At 40.8% G+C, this 21,086-nt stretch overlaps 1 protein-coding gene across 1 annotated transcript in view; it reads right to left on the reverse strand.

Moving 5' to 3' along the window:
- FNDC3B (fibronectin type III domain containing 3B) overlaps positions 1 to 21,086 on the reverse strand; it is a 354,949-nt gene that overhangs the window by 66,253 nt on the left and 267,610 nt on the right. The window contains exons 15-22 of the mRNA XM_037908819.2: positions 18,299 to 18,437; positions 16,688 to 16,759; positions 14,942 to 15,060; positions 13,007 to 13,112; positions 10,980 to 11,152; positions 9,570 to 9,683; positions 7,488 to 7,637; positions 1,529 to 1,809 (exon numbers count right to left, since the gene is read on the reverse strand). Coding sequence (XP_037764747.1) covers positions 1,529 to 1,809; positions 7,488 to 7,637; positions 9,570 to 9,683; positions 10,980 to 11,152; positions 13,007 to 13,112; positions 14,942 to 15,060; positions 16,688 to 16,759; positions 18,299 to 18,437 — 1,154 coding nt within the window. The remainder of the gene's footprint in view (positions 1 to 1,528; positions 1,810 to 7,487; positions 7,638 to 9,569; positions 9,684 to 10,979; positions 11,153 to 13,006; positions 13,113 to 14,941; positions 15,061 to 16,687; positions 16,760 to 18,298; positions 18,438 to 21,086) is intronic.

Here is a 21,086-nt window from a genome sequence, read left to right on the forward strand (position 1 = left end):
AAAGGCTCCATATCCCAGTAGCAATCCCTGAGCCATCCACTTGCAGTTTATATTCACATTTTACATTTCCACAGGCTGGTAAGAAGCTAGATGCCACTATACCATTCTCAGTGCTGTTGTGTTAAAATCTGAAAACAGAGTGGAGCATTCTAGCTAGGCTGCACAATGTTTGCATGATTATTCATGACAAATGATATTGCGAGTCTGTGCTGTGTCTAATTTCTTCAATTGTACAATCAGATTTTTCTGTATTACGTATCTATAAGAATAACTGTTTTTTTTTTAAAAAGAGCTTCCTTGACATGATCAATGCCACTGTGTATTACTATTCATCTGCTAATCACTGTTTAAGATAATTTAAATTCTAGCAGCAATTAGAAAGACATCATGAAAAGCATGAAAATCAGATTAGTTCAAAGGATGAATACACATTTGGAGAAGACATTTTAGAATAAAATTTAGAATTTGAGTTGTTAAGAGCCAATCACTTAATCCCAAATTTCATCTTCTTTAGTTATTTTTTTCATATTAAAGAGATGGCAAATATAGCTACTCAAAAGAACATACATTAAATCACCATTTTAAACTGTACACAACTTATTTGCCATATAAGAAAATTACTTAGTTAATAATACCTATAAACACTTAAAAGAATATTACTGATTAGAATCTGAAAAATGATACATTGCAATAAACACAGCACTATGGTAGTTAGAAGCATTTATCATTTCCAGATTCTGGAATGTACACTTGTCAACTGCTCTTGGGACAGTCTCTTTGGAGGACTGAGCTTTCCCCTAACCAGTCTCCCCTCTACTCATCTCAAATTAGCCCAGACCATCAACTTAGACTCATTTTAGATTATCAGCCCTTAAACTCCAGGGTTTGTAGTCTTCCTTTGTCTCCCTGTTAGTTTCTTAGAGGCAGACTGCCACAGGGCACTTGCCCCTTCACTAGCCCAGGCCTTTCTGCCTCCCCATCTCTCTCTGTTTTTCCTTTATTGCTACACTTGTCTTCCTTATTGGTCCCAGCTGTTGGTGGATGCCTCCATGACTGGAAGTTCTGGCAGCTATGCTGGGGGCTGGTGAGCCTGGTTGCCTGTAAGCCAGGAAGACTCTCCTCTCCCTTCTACCCGTGTTCAGTATGGGGTTTGTAAACCCCATTAGATTATTATGAATTTTATCTGTCTTGGTATTTGCTTCATAGATTAACTAATACAGTTTCCAAACACATAAGACAAAAACAAGGACAAAGCAAATAGAGAAAATAAAGAAGATAAATGGGGGCGGGAAATGGAGACAAAAGAAGATAGAAAAAGGTGAACAAAGAGAACGCATCTTCAAACCTGAACTATTCCAATTCACTCCATAAAGACATCATTACACTTTTGCTAGATGTTTAAGGATAGTGACTTCTTTTTCTTCTTTATGATACATCCTATAAAGATTCCCCTTATCTAGTTAATCTGTGTGATATCAACATGAGTTTTCATTACTGTACCGAGAAATGGCAGGATGATGACACTCACCGGTATGAGGTTTCTGGAAGCAGATCATCAATAACATAACTTGTAACGTTACTAACTGGAATGCTAATGTCACCAAGGTCTATGTTGTAAGAAGTAATCTCAGACCCATTATTGCACGGTTCTTCCCAGTTTAAAACAAGGCACACAGAGGGCGATATCTGATAGGCATCCATATGCTCATCCTCCAATACAGAGAGGGTACAGACTGCATCAGGTACTGATGCTGGAGTCCTGCAAGTTACTAGATCACTGTAGGGTCCAGCTCCTGCCTGGTTTATAGCCTGTGGAACAAAATAATGTTTTTAGAGCAACACACATTTCATTTCACAAGGCAATCAAATAAACTTAGACCAATGTACCTTGCAGCCTGGAAAAGTTAGATACCTATCACCTTAATAATTCATCACTTAATAATTTATGCCGTTTATCTGTATGAGAACAATTAATATCTTTCTCTATTATCCAGAGGTGTCACTTATATAGTCTGAAGTGTCTTTCAAAATATATATATAATTTCCCTGCATAACCATTTTAATCAAATTTAGCAGTAACCAATTTGCACCCTTCCAGTTTAACAGTGAGCCACTCTGAGCAATCTTTCAACCAGGTGTGCACCCATGTGACAGGGTGCCGTTAGCAGCTTCAAATTGGGATCTGTGGAAGCCAGTACCCTGGTCACTTAAAACACCCAGGGCACTGGCTGTGGTTAAGGTGGAAGGGAGTATTTACACTGCTGGTAGACTAACGAGTTAATGAGATAATTAGCGCACCAGCCAGAGAACCCAGGAAGGAAAGCAGGCAGTTTAAAAGATTGACTCAGGAAGCAGGAAAGGGCTCCTCATAACTGCTGCTATATTGTTGTATTATTTACTCCTGGGGGAATTCTGTGCCACAGCGCAATGCAGAATTTTGCAGAAATTAATGTTGTGTGCGCAAATGGGCTGCAGTGCTGCTGGCCACCATTAGGGGCTGCTGGACCTGGTGGAGCCCAGCTTCCACACAGAAGACACTGCTGGGGGATGGGGAGCTGGATGGTTCCCGGCAGCTGCAGTTCCCCACACACCTCGAGGGAAGGAGAGGGCAGCATGCAGGAAACGCCACACAAACCTAGGACCGAGCATCATACTGTTTCTCCCTCTGGATTCCTGGGCTCTGAGCGATAGGGGGCGCAGGTGCCTGGGCTGAGGGAGGCCCCCTGGCTGGGCTCTGGGGGATAGGGGGTTCGGGCATATTGGCTGGAGGGCTGGGCTCTGGGGGGGAGAGGTTGTGGGTGTCTGGCCCCCCGGCTGGGCTCTGGGCGGGGGTGCAGGTATCTGGGCAAGGGGGGAGGGGTAATGTGGGTATCTGGGTAAGGCTGGTCCCGCCCCCACCTGGTGCCTTCCCGCAAGACACCACCCCACCCCACCCCGCCTCTTCCCACCCCTGTTCCATCCCTGATGCCGCTTCCACTCAACTTCTTCCCCCAAGGCCGTACCCCTGCCTCGCCTCTTCCTGCCCCTGCTCCACCACTTCCCTGCCTCTTTCCACCCCTTCCCCCAAGCACACCCTGTCCCTGCTCCTGCCCCTCCTTCCCTCCCTCCCCATGCCTCCTTCACGCTGCTGAAGAGCTGTTCCGTGGCGTGCAGGATGCCCTGAGAGGGACGGGGAGGAGTTGGGGCAGGAGCAGGGAGTTAGGTGGGGGCGTGGGGCGGGTAGGAAGGGAGCTTGCCTATCAGTGGGCACTAAGCACCTGCTAATTTTTTTCTGTGGGTACTCCAGCCCTGGCGCACCCATGGAGTCGGCACCTATGCTCTGGGGTGAGGGGTTGTGGGTTTCCGGCCCCCTGGCTGGGCTTTGAGGGGGAAGGGGTTAGAGAAATAGGAACTAGGTTGTCATAGAGCAGCGGTTCTCAAACTGTGGGTTGGGACCCCAAAGTGGGTCACGACCCCATTTTAATGGGGTCGTCAGGGCTGGCGTTAGACTTGCTGTGGCCCAGGGCCAAAACCCAAGCCTGAGGACTTCAGCCCTTGGTGGCATGGGCTCAGGGATACAGGCCCCCCACCTAGGGCCGAAGCCCTTGAGCAATGACTTTGGCCCCCCCACCTGGGGTGGTAGGGCTCGGGCTTTGGCTCTGGACCCCCTGCCCAGGTGTGGGCTCAGGCTTCGGTCCCCCTCCTGGGCTCATGTGGTAATTTTTGTTGTCAGAAAGGGGTCACGGTGCAATGAAGTTTGAGAACCCTATTATCCTTTAGGTGCTTATTGATTATTTAATGTTTTGTTCCAGTATTTTTAAGGTATCAAAGTTAAAGCTGACTGGCCTATAATTCCCCAGGTACTCTTTGTTTCCCTCTTTAAAGACATGTACTATATTTGCCCTATAATATTCACCTCTCCTCCACGATTTCTTGAAGATAATTGCTAATGGTTCTGAGATTGCTTCAGCTAGTTCCTGAAGTGCCCTAGAATGAATTTCATCAAACTCCGCTGACTTGAATACACCTAACTTATCTAAATATTCTTTAACCCATTCTTTCCTTATTTCGGCTTGTGTTCCTTCCCCCTTTTTGTTAATATTAATTGTATTGAATTGTCACCATTAACCTTTTTTAAAGATCAGCCCTTCTAAGCCCTTTGCTATCAAAATCCCCATTACTTTATGGTTACATCTGCAAGGCCAGATGTTCTGCTTACTCAGGTAGATCTCCCTCTGACTTCAGTGGTCATTTGGCCTGCTTAAGAGCGGTACAGGGTCCTAATTTAGTGTGCCTACAGGGTCCTAATTTAGGAAGTTAATTTGAAAATTTCATACTAATTATTAATAATTTCATAATTCCCATGAAAATAAAACATTACCTTAGCATGGCATATGCTTTTTTCTAAGATCCCACATATAAACCACAACTAAAGCACTCACAGCTGTTAATTTTTTCCACGAGAAAATAAAGCAACCATTATATCTAACTCCTAGGCCAAATTCAGTGACACCAGTGGAAATCTGAAGTTTCAAAATCTGGCCCAATGTTTCTACCTTTGAAGTACCATCCATTAATCATCAGACTTTGTTATTTCAACTTTTCCATTGGTATACTCTATCACTTACACCGTTACAAAATATTCTAGTAAAATGGATAAAAACAGATTAATAAAACTTTGGTACTTCATTACTATGGTAATGAATTAGCTAGGGTTTACATGTATTATTGCTCTCTACTGATTGGAATCAGAACTGTTACGTGTTACAGTGCAACCCCAGACACGGAATTTGTTATAGCATAGGTCATGAAGGAGTTGTTCTACCAGTGAGCCAGAAATCTGTGCAGAGGCATAGTCTTTGAACAGATGGATTTGAGTCTCCATTACAATTCACACCAAACACCTTGCTTTGTCCGTGGTAGAGTGGGGCAGGCAAACCCCACCTTCCCCAACAGAAGAATAAAGATCTGCTGAGTTGGGCTTTTCAGTGTCTTAAGTGGGAGTAACATGGGCAAAGGACCAACAAGCATGTGTTTTCTCCCCTACATTTTGCTGTATCTGAATAATTTTGTTTACTATGCATGGGATAAATAGAAAACCTCATTCTGTTTTTCTATTAGATGTTTTGTTCAGCTGGTGTGCTGAAGGAAGAGATGATAAAGCTGCATTTGTTAGCCTTTATAAGCCCTTAAAAACAAATCCTGCTCCAGGGACATCTTTTATCTAGTGAAGCGCTCCTATAGCTGCTAAAGCGAGCCTCATTTTGCGGTCTGTCAATGACATTATGTGTCTCGCCTGTAAACCAGTGTTTGGCAATCTGTATCTTGCTCCAAGCAATTTGTTTTAGTGGTGCTTATAACTGTTTTATTGGACAACCTCATCAACATAATTGATGGGTATTTAATTTTCGTTTGCTTACCAGATGTTTCCTCCTCCGTCCCCCACCCCAGTAAATGTCACAATGTTTCCCTGGGTGGAGGGCATGAGTGTTTTAGGGAATTTTCACTAATGCTACTAATTTTTTTTTTTTTTAAATTTAAACAAAGACAAACTGGCCTCCCTCTAGTCATTTATGCCTGATTCTCTCCATTATTAGATTTGTACGGATTGAGATAATGATGTGTGTTTTGTTAGAAGAAAGAGTAACAAGGGTTAGACAAAATTCTTTATATCTTAGAGTGAAAAATTAAGTTTTCCTGTTAATGTCTCTAATAGTCACAAAGGAAAGAATGATTTGTATTTTTGCCCTTTATCCTTTTATTTATTATTTTAAGACACATACCCAAAGCAAATCTCCATTAATTATTAAACACTTCTCGTTTGCCCGTATCTCATAATTCTACTCTCTACCCTGTTACTGTTTAATGCTCTAATGCATTCTGAAATACACTTTGTAAGACAGATACTACTCTACACAAAGTAAGGACCAGCTTGGCAGGCAGAGGCCCTCTAGAATTCTATTGCATGGATTACTGGTGGGCTTTAATAATAAAATGTATCTATGTTGTTATACATTTTTCTTATCTTCTGACTATGGATTAAGTTTTGCTTGAGGCGTTAAAATCTGTTAGACATTAGTGTAGTGGAACATTTCTCTGCTGGATCATTTAAAATAAATGTACACTCCCCCTCCAAAAATACTATACAGTTGGCGGTTTCCATTTTTTAACACTAAAAAAATATTAGAGTTCCCCATGCACCACGAAACTGGTATCACAGTGTCCCCCCAGCTCAATGAAGTCTAAATGCCAATTTAGAAGACAGAAAACAAAAAGCTTTCCTTCTCAGGCATATGGAATGTGATCTCTGGCTTGCAGTGCCACTCCTCTCACACATGCTCTTTCAATTAGTTTCCCAAACTAATGACCATACAAGGTGTAGGTCCTGTGACAATGAAGTCAGACAAATACAGCAGACCATGAGTGAGGATGGGCTGTGGGACTCTATTTGAGGCTCTTTGGCTTTGAATCAGCTGCTGAAGAACTAGAGAGAATCTTACGGGACACTTGACTTGAAAGAGTTCAAAAAGAAAAGAAACACTTGACTGAGGGCTTGTGGCCTTCGATCAAAGTGATGAACCCTAGGTGGTCCAAGCTAAAAGATTTTCAAGGGAAACAATTTTCCACCCTTTGCCAGCTGGGTAGGTATATGAATTCTTGGTTGGATTTATTGCTGGTGTTCTGCCTTTGCACATAAATAAACCTTGTGGAGGAGTCTCCAAAGCTGTGCAGGCTTGGGTGTAGAATTTTGCCTCACTCTTTTTTGCTAAATCTCTTCTATTTTTTCAGGGGACTTGACAGGAGAAGAATCCAGTTCCATCAGAGGATTTATATTTTAATTTGGTTGCTTTTTATTGAAAATAATGGGAGAAGCGTAAATATCAAAGAGAAGAAAATCATTACAGAGACTCACTAGACAATGATATAAATTCAAGAGATGAGGTGGTGAAAATGGCAAGTACATTACATTGCCAGCTGCAGCCACCCATGTGCATAGGAATCTTATCAGCTACTCAGATGGTTTGCTTAACTTAATAAATGAAACAGATGTTGGAGATTACTGTTTAAGATAGGGGAATCTTTAACATCCATTTGGGAGGTAATGTCATTTACATACCATTTCCAAGCTTGAGCCAACTCAAAATTTGGGATTATTTTTTTTAAAGTTTAAAACATTATATTTCTATTTTAGTGCAAGAGTATCGCTATCTGGGCCGGCTGTTTGTCAACAGTATTATTCATTGAAATTAAAGCATGTGATGAACAGGAGCGATTTTCCAAGGCTGAAAGATCTATTAACTCCCTCTGTTCATCAATCTGAGTTGTTTAGAATCTAAATCGTTTGATTACGCATCAGTGCTACACAATTTAGGAGAAAGGTATATTTCTTCTGACTTACAAAGTACCTCATTTCAAAGCAGTTAATGATGACAATAAAAATCCAGTGGAAGTAAATTGTGTTTACATCTTAGATTTTGATCTATACAAAATATAATAAGCTTCTGTACCTGTAATCTACAGCAATAATGTGCTGCTGCTGACAATTCACTAATTTCAAAACTGGTATCTGTGCCATTATACATGAGTTCCAGAGATTCCTCATCTTCTCCCCACTCTAATCTGTATTCAGAGATGTCGGCACCAGAGCATTCAGGACTCTGCAAAACAAATCTTTGTATTTAGTAGTTCAGTTTAAAGATGGAAGCCTACCTCATCACGTTTGACAGGTTAAGGAGAAAAATGCATAAAAACGAGTTCATAATGAGAAACCATGATCACTGCAAATGGACACATTCTGAATTCGTGCCCCAGAATAGGTTACCAAAACGAAGCCTGTTTAGCAGAACTGTGCTAACTCTATCTGCTTGAAAGAAACTAAGGTCTGGTAGACACTGGGAATTTACATCAGCATAGCTATGTCTCTCAGGGGTGTGAGACGTAACTAAGCTTTTCTCACCCCTGGCGTAGACAGCGGTAGGTTGATGGAAGAATTTTTTCAACAGCCTAGAGACTGCTTCTTGGGGAGATGGATTACCTACACCGACGGGAGAACATCTCCTGTCCGCATTAGTAGTGTCGAGACTACACTGAAATGCGATAGTGGTGCAGCTGCAGTTGTGCCGTTTTAGTGTTTTAAGGGTGGAAAAGTCCTAATTCATGGAAGAGAGGACATTTACACAGCAGGCACTATAGGCCTTAATTTCTATCACGACTTTCACAATAAAAATTTCTCCCCACTCGGCTGACTTGGTAGCAGCACAGCCTTAAACCACACAGAAAAGTTTCAGAGTAGCAGCCGTGTTAGTCTGTATTTGCAAAAAGAAAAGGAGTACTTGTGGCACCTTAGAGACTAACCAATTTATTTGAGCACAAGCTTTTGTTTCTAGACCAGAATTAGTGGTCTCAATGCACCTGTGGGAGAGTCATGGTTAAATGACGTACTCAAGTCATTAAAAATGCATAATTATATTTCCCAGAAAATCATACCAACCGAAAAGTACTGCTTCTGGTTTGGAGAGAGGCCTGCAGCGCCCAGTGGAAGTCAGCCATCAAGCTGATGGGCAAGGTACAGGACAGTAGAGTCAGAGAAGCTAACACAGCTAAGGATGATGGTGAAATTTAAGCAGCGTGGCCCTTGATGTGGCACACACGTTAGTATCATAATATTATAAAAGAAGTTTCGCCTTTCATGCCTCCAAGTGAGCAGCAGAGGCGCTCTTCCTTGAGGACCCTCAGGACAATCTGATTACACACTAGAATCTATGTATGTCCGACAGAGTCCCCAGTTACTGGCGAGGGGAGTATGAAAAAAACCCACATAACTCACAGAGGAAGTTGGTGGCAGAGTTGGGAAATGAACTCAAATCTCCTGAGTCCCAAACTAGTGCCTTATTCACAAGACCATCTTTCATCTTTTGTACTAATGATTTAATGTGGTTTTGATATGAAACTAGGTAACACCTGACTATTTTGGGAGATTTCAGAGTAGCAGCCATGTTAGTCTGTATCTGCAAAAAGAAAAGGAGGACTTGTGGTACCTTAGAGACTAACAAATTTATTTGAGCATAAGCTTTGGTGAGCTCCAGCATCCGATGAAGTGAGCTGGAGCTCACGAAAGCTTATGCTCAAATAAATTTGTTAGTCTCTAAGGTACAAGTCCTCCTTTTATTTTGGGAGAGTCGCTTTGACATAGCATATCTCTCAGAGTTTGTTTGATATCAAGGACTCTAGCCTCACATAAAAAGTTGCAGAATAGCTGACTTCATGATTCCAGTTCAGAAGCCAGTCAGTGTATTGGATTCAACATGCTAAAATCCTGGAGAGATCATTCTTTACCGACCTATGACCTATATTAAGATGAAGTGATAGGAGATCCCCTTGTCTCCATTCTCAAGCCCCTAATAAACCTCGGTGACTCAAGATCAACTCTAAAAAAGAAAAGCAGGGAAGATTATTGTCTGTATGTACAAGAGTATTTTTGAGTGGGCTGAGATTGTGAACTGCTCTTGAATTAGCTTTCAAGTACCGATGATCATATTAGTTTGGATAAGCAAGATAGAAATCACACATACAAAGAGTGTTTGTCTTACCTCCCAGCTTACAAGTACACATGTGTCAGACACAAAGGAAAGGAAAGGTGCTTGGCACTGGCCGGGTGGTCCTGCTGCTGTGGTGACTTCTGTAGCTTCAGAATATGGCCCATACTAGGAAGGGGTGGAAAAAAATATTACACACACTTTAAAGGGGTTTCATAAGCCATACATAGAAATATTCTTAATATAACACATTTTCTTGAAGACAGATTAGGCCTCTAATATACACCTTATCAATGTAAAGCTTATCTTGGCATGCTTCACTTCACCTCACTGCTTATAAGTTGCCTTGCTTATTGAGAATACATGGTTTGCCTAAAACACCGTCAGTCCAAAGCTACTTCACAGGAAATGGCTCTCTCTTAGCTTTTATATGTCAGTCAGAACAGTTAGCAAATCAGACTTTGATATATACACCCAATTAATTAATACATAAGAAAGAAATGGATATCTTATCAATTTGCAGGTACTCTTGGTTTCGAATACCTGAACTAATTTTGGTAGTTTTCCCCCGTGATCTGCATTATTTAAAAGCTCTATGTTATGTAAGAGCTGAGTAACTGTCAGCAGGGACCCTACTGTTGAAGCATACAAATCTTTAGAAACCTAATAGATTTCTTGGGAGCAGTCTGATAGCAGAGTAAGCAATGCATTAGACTACTTAGTCCCACTGAGGATACATTTTCAAAATGCTGGAAATGATGCTCAGACAAAAGAAGACAGGGCCCAATCCAACACTGAAGTCAATTCGAATTCTTCTGTTGATTTCAATGGACACAGGATCAGGCTTTTAATTCCTAATGGGATTACGTAAATAGGTTTTTACGAGGAATCTGAAAAAATATATGTACCCTACGTTAAATGAAAGCATATCAAAAACTATTAATGAACAAAACAAGTTTTCCCTAAAATGTCCAAAGACCTACTTGAAATTACTCAAGTATCATTTGCCTCTATAAAGGTAAAGATCTTTTTTGTTGTTGTTAAAGATGTGTGGGCCAATATATCTCTTCAGTACAGTTCTCACACACTTTCAACGGTAGACCAGTTTAGCTGAACCTACGTTTAAACAGAAATGCCATTCTCAACTTTGCTTCAAAGGGCCACTCTGGATGGGGCCCTCTGAGTCTCAATGCACTGCCTTCTCCCTAAGTTTCTCCAACTCTTTCATTTTATTCTCCACTTTTCTCCTTTCCCAGATACCTCCTTTTCTCTCAACTTTTTTCCTTTCCCACATTCCCCTTTCCGTTTCATCCTTCCACTCACCAGCTATAGCTGAACTAGTGTATGCACTGCCAGGATAACTGTTCTCTCATATACATGTGAAGAAACATTCTGGAAAAAACCCTCTCCTGGCATCCTTCTTTGGACACTGCTGTTCATGCTGTGCAGAATGTTAAACCTTACCCCTCCGTCATTCAAAGCTCTCACTCTGAACCGATATGTTGTTCCAGGAAGAAGGTTGCTGACCGTGCACTCTAGATCGGGGCCATGATACACCTCAGAAATAACCTCTTCTGGTTCTGTCATTTCCACACTGTACTCTGAGACTTGACAACCACTTTCTGACACAGGGACATCTGGAAAGAATCAGTATCATTTATTTACTGTTGATATAAAGTCACAGATGTACGTGATGATTATCATACATTGATTCACCTTGTACCACAGATATATACTACCTCTAATGATTTCGCCTCTTTGATAAGTGTTCCACACCCAGACATATGTAAGTGGGATCACTCAAGTGAATCAAGTTATTCATGTCTTTCAATATTTATAGGATAAGACCCACAGCTAGTAGTAGCTATGTGTCCCACGTTGTAAAGCTCTGCTACTCTGGTATTCTAATACTACAAGTAGGCCCATTTATATCAATGGGCTCTACTACTGGTAGAAAGCACAACCCCCATGGTATACTACTGCACAATGGGGGCTGATATCTGCTCTTCCTTTAATTGCAAAGCCATAAAACATAAGAATATAAGACCAGTCATACTGGGTCAGATCAAAGGTCCATCTAGCCCAGTATACTGTCTTTTGACAGTGGCCGATGCCAGGCGCTTCAAAGGGAATGAACAGAACAAGTAATCATCATGTAAACCAGCTCCTGTCACCCGTTCCCAGCTTCTGGAAAACCATGAAGCAGTAACTGTACATTCCTTCAATACAGGGAAAAATTACACTAATATTGCTAAATGAAAACATAAGCATATGGTGACTTTTTAAAGTAACCTTAAAATAAGGAAATAGATTACAAAAGCTCAGTGGGGCTGATTTTGCTGTCAATACACACTGTTTTGTGCAGACCAATAATGGAATGGACTCATTAGCTTTTAAATAATTATAATACATAGCTCTTACATAATGCTTTTCATCCATAGATCTCAAAGCGCTTTACAAAAGGTAAGTCAGTATCATTATCCCCATTTTACAGATGGGGAGGAAGGCTCAGTCCTGCATTCTCTGAGCAATTCAGTAGCCTTGGCGAAATCCACGGGGATTAGGGGTGTGCGAGGATCACTTGGACAGTCCATAAGCTTCTTTTTTTTTTTAAACAGCTCACTGATATCGTGGGCTTTATTTTGGCTATTCACCTCCTTTGAATGGCTCTTCAGGAAATATACTATTATCTGCCACTGAAGCTACCCAGTTCTGAACTCCGCAAAGTGGTGCTCAGCCACAAAGTACAAACCAACGTGAGACCTGGAACATGAGTGCAACTTAGACTTTGTGCTGGACCTGAGATCATTTCCATTTGACAAATGTGTGTTGCGACAGACTATCCGGAGTTTAGCAGTGTCTTAGACACGTCTAACAAATAATTTAACAGCAGGATGTCACCACGCAATGACCTTCTGAAATGCCTAAATTACTATTTCATTCTCACTAAACAGGCAAGGAACTGCTTTTTATAAGAACTATGCTGGTCATGTCAACTTAGTATATTTGTTTTATTGCACATTTGCCTTAATAAAAATTTTAAAATAAAAAGTCACCTAATATTTTCACTGTGTTCTGGCTCAGTATAAATTACTGTGTGAAATTCTAAATGAAACAGTAGAACATTGTGGCTAAGAGCGCAGTGAAATAAAATGGATCTCAAGTGATGTGATGTTTTTGCAATGAAAGGCCAATGGTTAGAAACTCTGTTATAGTACGGACATAGGCAGAACTTCCAATTGACTTCAGTGGGAACAGACTGCAGTATCAGACCCAAAGGAAAAAATAAAGACAACTAATTTCCAAGAGCCTGATACAAAGCACACTGAAGTCAATAAAAAGTCTCTTACTGACTTATAGCAACTTACTTAGTCTTTAGATCTTGAGAGTAAATTCATTCTTTACATGGTGGCTCAAGTTTTGGTTTCAAAATAACCAGAAACCAGGTTTCTGCCTGACAATTAAAATGGCTGCAAGTACTGATCACTTACCCCACTGTAGCTGAACTTCTTTGTGTTTTGGTTTCCCCAACATTCTTGGTGGCCGACAGTGACCCGGTGCAACACTAAGCGTACGCACGGGTAAACTTTCAGAACACTGGAAAAGAATAGGACCTAAGATTAGTAATTCTGCTGAAAACTCATCTACAAACCGGGGACAACGATGTGAGTCATGATCTTCACAACAAAGACATTTCTAAAAAAATACTATTTTGCCAGACAAAAAAGAAACAGTGAGAAAAATGTAGGATCAGAGACTATCAAGTGGTTAGTTAACATTTCATTAATATGAGCATTATTGACACAATTTTATTAGCATCATTTATATACTGTTTTCACTGGTATTTGTGAATATTTTAGTAAAGGATTTTTTACCTTTTTACTGTATTTCTCATGACTCTCAAGAATACTGTGTACAAATGAGCTCTCAAGAATACTGGGTACTAATGAGCTTTCAAGAATGCTGAGTACTAAAAGGCTCTTTAATACAGCAGAGGAAGGCATAAGAAGAACCAATAATTGGAAGCTGAAGTTAGACAAATTCAAATGAGAAATCAAGCTTTTTTTTTTTTTTTTTTTTTAAACTATGATGGTAATTAACAATTGCAACAAACTACCGAGTGAAGAGGTGCATTTTCCCTCTCTTGATGTCTTCAAATCAAGACTGGATGTCTTTCTGAAAGATATGCTTTAGCCTAACACAATTATGCTTTAGTCAAGCACAACCCAGGGTAATTGTGTGAACATTTAATGGCCTGTGATACACAGAAGGTCAGATTAGATGATCTAATAGCCCCTTCTGCCTTAAACTTAAAATATGATTTTTTCATAATAGTACAACAGTAACAGCTGCGAGGACCTCTTCTTGATAACATTCAGTTCAAAAATACTATTTTCCTTTTCCCCCTATACTTCCCATGGTTGATCCCTGAAAAAGCACTTCATCTTAGGTATACTATGCACTCAAATGTTGTCCTTGAACCTAAGGGCAATACTTGTAAAGGTGCCTTGGGAGCCTAAGTTCCAGTGGGGGCCTACAGCACAAAAAGACAGCTAATGAGGTTTGGATCCTTCATATGCATTCCTGAGGAGAAGAGTCACTTGCATCCACTAGTTTGTGCAGCTCTCTACTGTAGTAACAATATCACCTCGACCTTTCAAATACTTAACCAGATGCTTAACTTTATGCAAGTGAGTAGGCCTACTGAAGTCAAAGGGAGTTTTCAGTAAGTAAAGTGTTCAGGATCAGGGTCTTTGTTAGTGTTATTATGTAGAGAAATGAACACAGTGCAACAGTACACTACATTCCAGAGCATCTGAGTCCACATGGATCCAGTCAGTCACAAACACACATGCAAGATCCAAACAGCAGCCAGTCAAACTGAGGAATCCATAACGTTTTTTCATTTATACTTTTGCTAAATATATTTACCAAATAATAAACTGAAATAGGGAGATGTCTGAACACAATGGCAAACTATGAACAACTACACAGAAAGCATAAAAATATAATAGCTGTACACACAAATTACTGGGTGAAATTCTATGGCCCGTGTTATGCAGGAGGCCGGAGTAGATTATCATAAAAGCCGCTTCTGGCCTTAATAATACATGAATACTTAGGATTTTTTCAATATGAAGTAGAACCTCATTAATTTGCATTTTGCTAAACTACAAGGCCCAGATTTTGCATGCACAAAGATAGCAGCACCTTTCAAAATGAAGTAATTTGCACAGGAGCATTAATAGAAATCAGTGAAGTTTTTACTATATCAATAATACTACAATTTTAGCCAAGTACATCTATTATTTAAAGCAGAAATACTAGCAAACTAAATGTACAAATTAAGCAAAACTAAAATGTAGAGCTAGGTGAAGCTCTGGAAAATACAAAAATGACAATTCTCCATGTTAAACTATTCTTACCTGACTGTGTCCACCAGTGCTGATACAGCATGCCCGGAGTTTATACAAAGTGCCTGGTTTCAAGTGAGTACAGGTGTATTCTGTAGCAGATCCACTATATGCCACTTCCCATTGATTTGCTGTAAAATTAAATGAACTCATTCAAGTTTGCTTTGAAAACAACGTGCACACCACACACACACTCGTACCTGGCTACTGTTCTTTAAGGGAGTTATATACGAGAAAGAAAATCTTTAACATGGTTTTATACAAATACTTGAATCCTTTTTTGTGAAAATAAAATGTTCATACATGATTAATGACGATATTATTTTTGCTAAAATAAATCTTTTAAAAATCAAGCTAAGTATAGTCCTGGAACCTTAAATTCCACTGTTCTACAGAAAGGGACGGGGATATGTAAAAACACGAAGAACTTCAAAACAAACAAAAACAAGCCAGGTACTCAGTGTCATCATAATCCAACCTGCAGGCCAGGACAGGTGGCACTTTAAGGCTGCAGATCAGCATCTGTGGCTGGCTCTTACATGGGGTGCAAAGAGAAGCAAGGGCCAATTACTTCTTCCTTCATATCTTCCCCTCAGCACCTATGTGAGGAGCAGCCACAATCTGGTCCTACTTAAAGATTACTTTATTTTCCATTGAAAAGGGGCCACAGTCAAAGTACTCCAGTCACTGGATTGTGGGGTAGCCTCTGATAAGTCACTTTACCTCTGTTGTTTAGTTTTCCTATCAATAAAATTGGTATAATACCACCTACATCACATGGATGTTTGCAGTGCTTAAAATGGTCTGAAAAAAGTGTGTGTGGGGTCCGATCACAATCTGGGAGCAGCAGCTTTAGTAAGACAGTTGCTAATGTGCACCCGTCAGCAACCTGGCTTGATTTGTTTCCTTTTTTTCCAGGTCTGCAACTCCTTGCGCCTGCCTGCATGCCACATCCCGCCCACTTTAAGCAGTGGGTGCTTAATTCATTACAGTTTGAAGTCTTAGGAAAAAGGTGCACAGAAACACAATGTAATAATAATAATATGATATTGGTAGTAATAATATTCAACAAAGTGATAGATTTTAACCAGGCACAAATGGCACATGCTTAATTTACATAGCCTGGCCTAGGAATCCATGATAGTTAATGAAACAAACATTAAACAGTTTAGTAACATTTTAACTCAGGCCCTGTCTACACTAGGAACACTTTACTGGTACAGGAATACTGGTATGCTATACCAGGAAAGTGCTCCTAGCATGGAAGTAGCTATACTGGCAAAGCTGTCTTTGTACTGGTATAGTGAAACCAGACCCTACGAGCAAAACAAGTTTTACTGGTAAAAGCACAGCTCTTTGCCTGTATTATTGTGTCTACAATAGGGATGTCTGCTGCCACACCTGGGTCAGTCAGAGATCACACTTCTTTGCATCTCTGGCTCACATAGCCAAGCAGACAGAAGTCTGTAGTGCAGATATAGCCTAGGCCAGAGATTTTTTTTTTCAATTTACGTTTTAATATGAAACTTGGTTTTATATTTAATGTTTGATAAAATTAATAAAGGGTACAGAAAAGATGCCAGACTAAACTGTTTATCTAATAATACCATCTATGATATTTGATACAATTGTTTCTTGTATTATTGTTATTACATTATTAATTTTAAAAATATTAATAGCTGAAAAAGCCAGGTTTTTTAACTGTAGAATACGTATAACCACAATGTATTGGAATAGATAGATTCTTGTCAATTTTACCTTCAGAATTTCCTTCAGAAATCTCCAATAGGTATTTTAAGATTTCTGAACCGCCATTATCTTGTGGAGAATCTGAAAAATGAGCAACACTTTTGTTAATAAATTAGATTTGAAAAATGGAATCTACAAGAAAATAAAGAATACAGTGACAGATTACAAAATCACACATATATCTAGTAAGAAAAGCACTTGCCAGATGCACTAATTACAGCATAAAGACCTAATGCTGCATGGTGCAGAGGGCTCTCTGGTCAGCACCTTGCAGATTTTATTCTAGTGGATTATACATACTGTAACAGATTCATTAGGGCACAAATAACCCAAAATAGAGTTGATGGAGGATATTTACTGCAAATAGCTGCTGTCTGACTGAATCCACAAGACTAAAGGTGATGATAAAAATAATTAGATGCTGCCAAATGTGGTATTCATAATTCTAAAGATAATGATTTTAGGATCCACTCTCAATCTACAGATCATTTCCAGACAACTTGGAATCTTAGAATACACTGTTGATTTGTTAACCATACCGCATACTTGGACTCAAATATTCTGCTCTTGCTACTTGAGTGGAATCAGGAGCTTTAACAGGTTATTGGAATGTATTTTTACTGTTTATGCAAAGCTGTGATTCCAGGGAGTCTGGTTTTCAAAACTGATGTCTGGAATCCTTTATCATCATCATTGGCTGATCGTAAACATGTTACATAGTCACCTCACCGAAGACATGGTTCCTGTCTCAAAGGGCTTACATTCTATGTGCAACATGACATGCTCAGGAAGGATCATGAATAGACTAACTGAGGTGTGGGGGAAGTTGAGAGGGAGAACAATGGTGACATTAAGAAGACTGCTGAGGTGTGGATGTGCCTAAGCTGTTGCATTACATTATTTGTTTAACCTTTCTTGTCCGTTTCACTTCTCATAGGCAAGACAGCAGAAGTAAGTTTTTAGGAGGGATCTGACGGAGGAAGCTTGGTAGGCAGGAAAGCACTAAGTGAGCACAGAAGAAGACTAAGGGTATGTCTACACTATGAAATTAGGTCGAATTTATAGAAGTCGGTTTTGTAGAAAGCATTTTTATACAGTCGATTGTGTGTCCCCCCACACAAATGCTCTAAGTGCATGTAGTCGGCGGAGTGTGTCCACAGTCCAAATAGATATTTGTGAGGGGTATTGAGACTAACATCACTGGTAAAGCAGATAGGTTGGGCAGGATATACATGATACAGGACCTCGAAAGCAAAGACAGGAAGCCTGAACTTGATGTACAATACAATAGGGAATCAGTGAATTTCTCAAAGGATTGAGTGTGTGTGTGAGTTGGGGGGAGGGAAGATAGCTGAATCACTATGCTTTCACTTTATAAATGTCTTTAAAAATATTTTTGAGCTGTCTGATTATGAAAAAGTCACAGCTTTTCACCACAGGTCTCGGGCATCTCTTAGAATGATCAAATGCTTATCTAACTTTCTGAACAGATTCACCTCTGGGCTGAGAAGCAGCATGTGAAATCTGAGCTTAAGTGCCCATTCGCATAGGTTTTGTTTACACTTAAATTATGTTATGCCATAAGAAAACTGTTACAGCAAACTGAATGGGTTAGCTTACCCCATTTAACACTGAAGCCATGAGATGTTATTGACCCTTTAATAATTGGTCTAGTAGGAGGTCCCGGCCTGTCTGGACTTGTTGTGCAGACCAAAATTTCACTTGGACAACTCTTTCCTTCCACATTAGAAGCAATCAGCTGAAACAAAAACACAACTAATGTAACTATTCAGTTCTCTTTTCTGGCAGCTTTGCATGAATTAATCTAATATAGTCCATACAAATATTGTTTATTAAAATAGACAGCACTATCAAGTCACAGCAAATTGTGTATGATTCTAACAATAGGTAACTGATCATAAAATTGTTTCATTAGTAAGTCCCTTCTGAGTTTTTCTCTGGCCCCACCAGTACTGTGTTGCAGTAAATTAAGATAAGAAAATTCTTAACGTCTTTTTTAAAGCAAGTGTCACATGGCAATCCATTGTTATTTATCCACAGAGAAGGTAAATAATGGTAGCTTCAGAACATATTACTGTTATTTGTACAGTATTACCATAGTGCTTAGGAGCCTAAGTTATGGACCAGGACCCCATGTGCTGTACAAACACAGAACACACAGCAACAAATACATGAGAAGAGTTACAGGGACATCTAACATATACTAATATGCACTTATTGAAGCACAAAAGATGCATCTGAAGCATATGCTCTATAGGCCAAATATTGAAGTCTTTACTCAGGAAAATCTCCGAGTGACGTCAGTGGGAATTTTGCTAGACTGATTAAAGACTTCAGGATTTGGCTCTAAATATGTTGCACAGGAATTGAATATTGAATCAACTATGACAAATAAATACAAACTAGCAAGTTTTTCTACCTGGGAGTGTGGTGGGGCAGTGCCCCACCCCCCTGAGAAGAAGGGCTGAACCAGGCCAGAGAGGCTGCGCAGACCCGCAGCCAATCAGAGAGGGCCTGGGGAGAGCCAATCACGGCAGGGGGAGAGGTAGCCAACCAGGGCCGGCTTAGGCCCTATATAAAGGCTGCCTAGTAAAGAGCATGGCATTCTCTCCCTGGTGGTCAAGGGAAGAGGACTGGCTCCTGAGCTGAAAGGTAGCACCTTGGACAGAGCAGTGCTGGGGAGCTCCGGCCAAGGAAAACCCCAGGCTGCTGGCCTAGCTACCAAGGGCCGGGCAGGTGCATAGGACCGAAGGGGAAGCAGCCCAGGGACAATAGCAGGGCAAGGGGAGAGAAGGAGGGCAGAGAGGCTGCCGCTACAGGGTCCCTGGGTCGGGACCCAGAGTAGCGGGTGGGCCTGGGTCCTCCCCTTCCACCTTGTGCTACACCTGGCTGAAGAGGAGCGTGGCCTGATCCAGGCTGTGGCTGGTCCCTGCAACAAGGGGCTAAACTCAGAGGCTGCAGCTGCCCACTACAGCAGGTGCAGATCATGGACTGCTGATAACACCAAACCCCTGGAAGGGGGTGAGACCAGAGCAGTGGGCACTGCCGGAGAGCAGTGTCCTGAAGTGGACATCACCGAGCAGGAAGCAATGCGGGTCTGGATGCCAACAGCTGGCGAGAGATGGACGGGAAACAACCGGCAGAGGGCGCTCTGCAATGGACAGAGCTGATTCCCAGATGTGCCAGCGGGAGGTGCAGTGGTGCTGAGTCCCAACCCCGTCACAGGGATCCTCAGCTAATCCCCTGATAACCCCCCTTTCAGTCATATCTTCCATCAAAGGACTCAGATTACAAAGATCCTCTCTGCTGAGGGTAAAAAGTTGGATGGGTCTCCCTCCATAGCCAGTTAATATTACCCCCTGCAGTCAGATGGCAGTGAGGGTGTGTGTGTGTTACTAGAAACTGATGTAAGTTCTTGGAACAGCTAGTCCTGAAACCCACACGAGGAGAGGATATTCTTGACTTAGCCCTCAGTGGAGCACGGGATTGGGTCCAAGAGGTAAATATAGCTGAACTGCTTGGTAATAGTGACCATAATATAATAAAATTTAACAACCTCGTGGGGAGGAAAACACCAAAGAAGCCCATTACAACAACACTTCCAAAAGGGGAACTACACAAAAATGAGGAAGATAGTTAGAGGGAAATTAAAAGGTACAGTCCCAAAAGTGAAATGCCTGCAAGCTACATGGAAACTATTTAAAAACACCAGAGAGCCTCAAATTAAATGTACACCCCAAATTAAAAAACATAGTAAGAAGACCAAAAAGGGGCTATCACTGCTAAACAGAGTATAAGAGGCAGTTAGAGGTAAAAAGGCATCCTTTAAAAATTGGAAGTCAAATCCTACTGAGAAATATAAAAGAGCATAAACTCTGGAAAGTCAAGTATAATTAGGCAGGCCAAAAAAGTATTTGAAGAGCAACTAGCCAAAAAGATGCAAAAACTAACAGCAAATTTTTTTTTAAGTACATCAGAAGCAGGAAGCTGCTAAACAATCAGTGGGGCCGCTGGATGATAGAGGTACGAAAGGAGCACTCAAGGAAGATACGGCCATTGTGGAGAAACTAAATGATTCTTTACATTGGTCTTCATTGCAGAGAATATGAGGGAGATTCCCAAACCTGAGCCATTCTTTTCAGGTGACAAATCTGAGGAATTGTCCCTAATTGAGGTATCATTAGAGGACATTTTGGAACAAATTGATAAATTAAACAGTAAGTTCCCAGGACCAGACGGTATTTACGCAATGGAACTCAAATGTGAAATTGCAGAACTGCTAACTGTGATGTGTAACCTATCATTTAAATCATCTTCTGTACCAGATGACTGCAGGATAGCTAATGTGACGGCAATTTTTTAAAAAGGCTCCAGAGGTGATCCCGGC

This window comes from Chelonia mydas, chromosome 9 (genome assembly GCF_015237465.2).
Source record: "Chelonia mydas isolate rCheMyd1 chromosome 9, rCheMyd1.pri.v2, whole genome shotgun sequence".
NCBI classification, from domain to species: Eukaryota; Metazoa; Chordata; order Testudines; family Cheloniidae; genus Chelonia; species Chelonia mydas.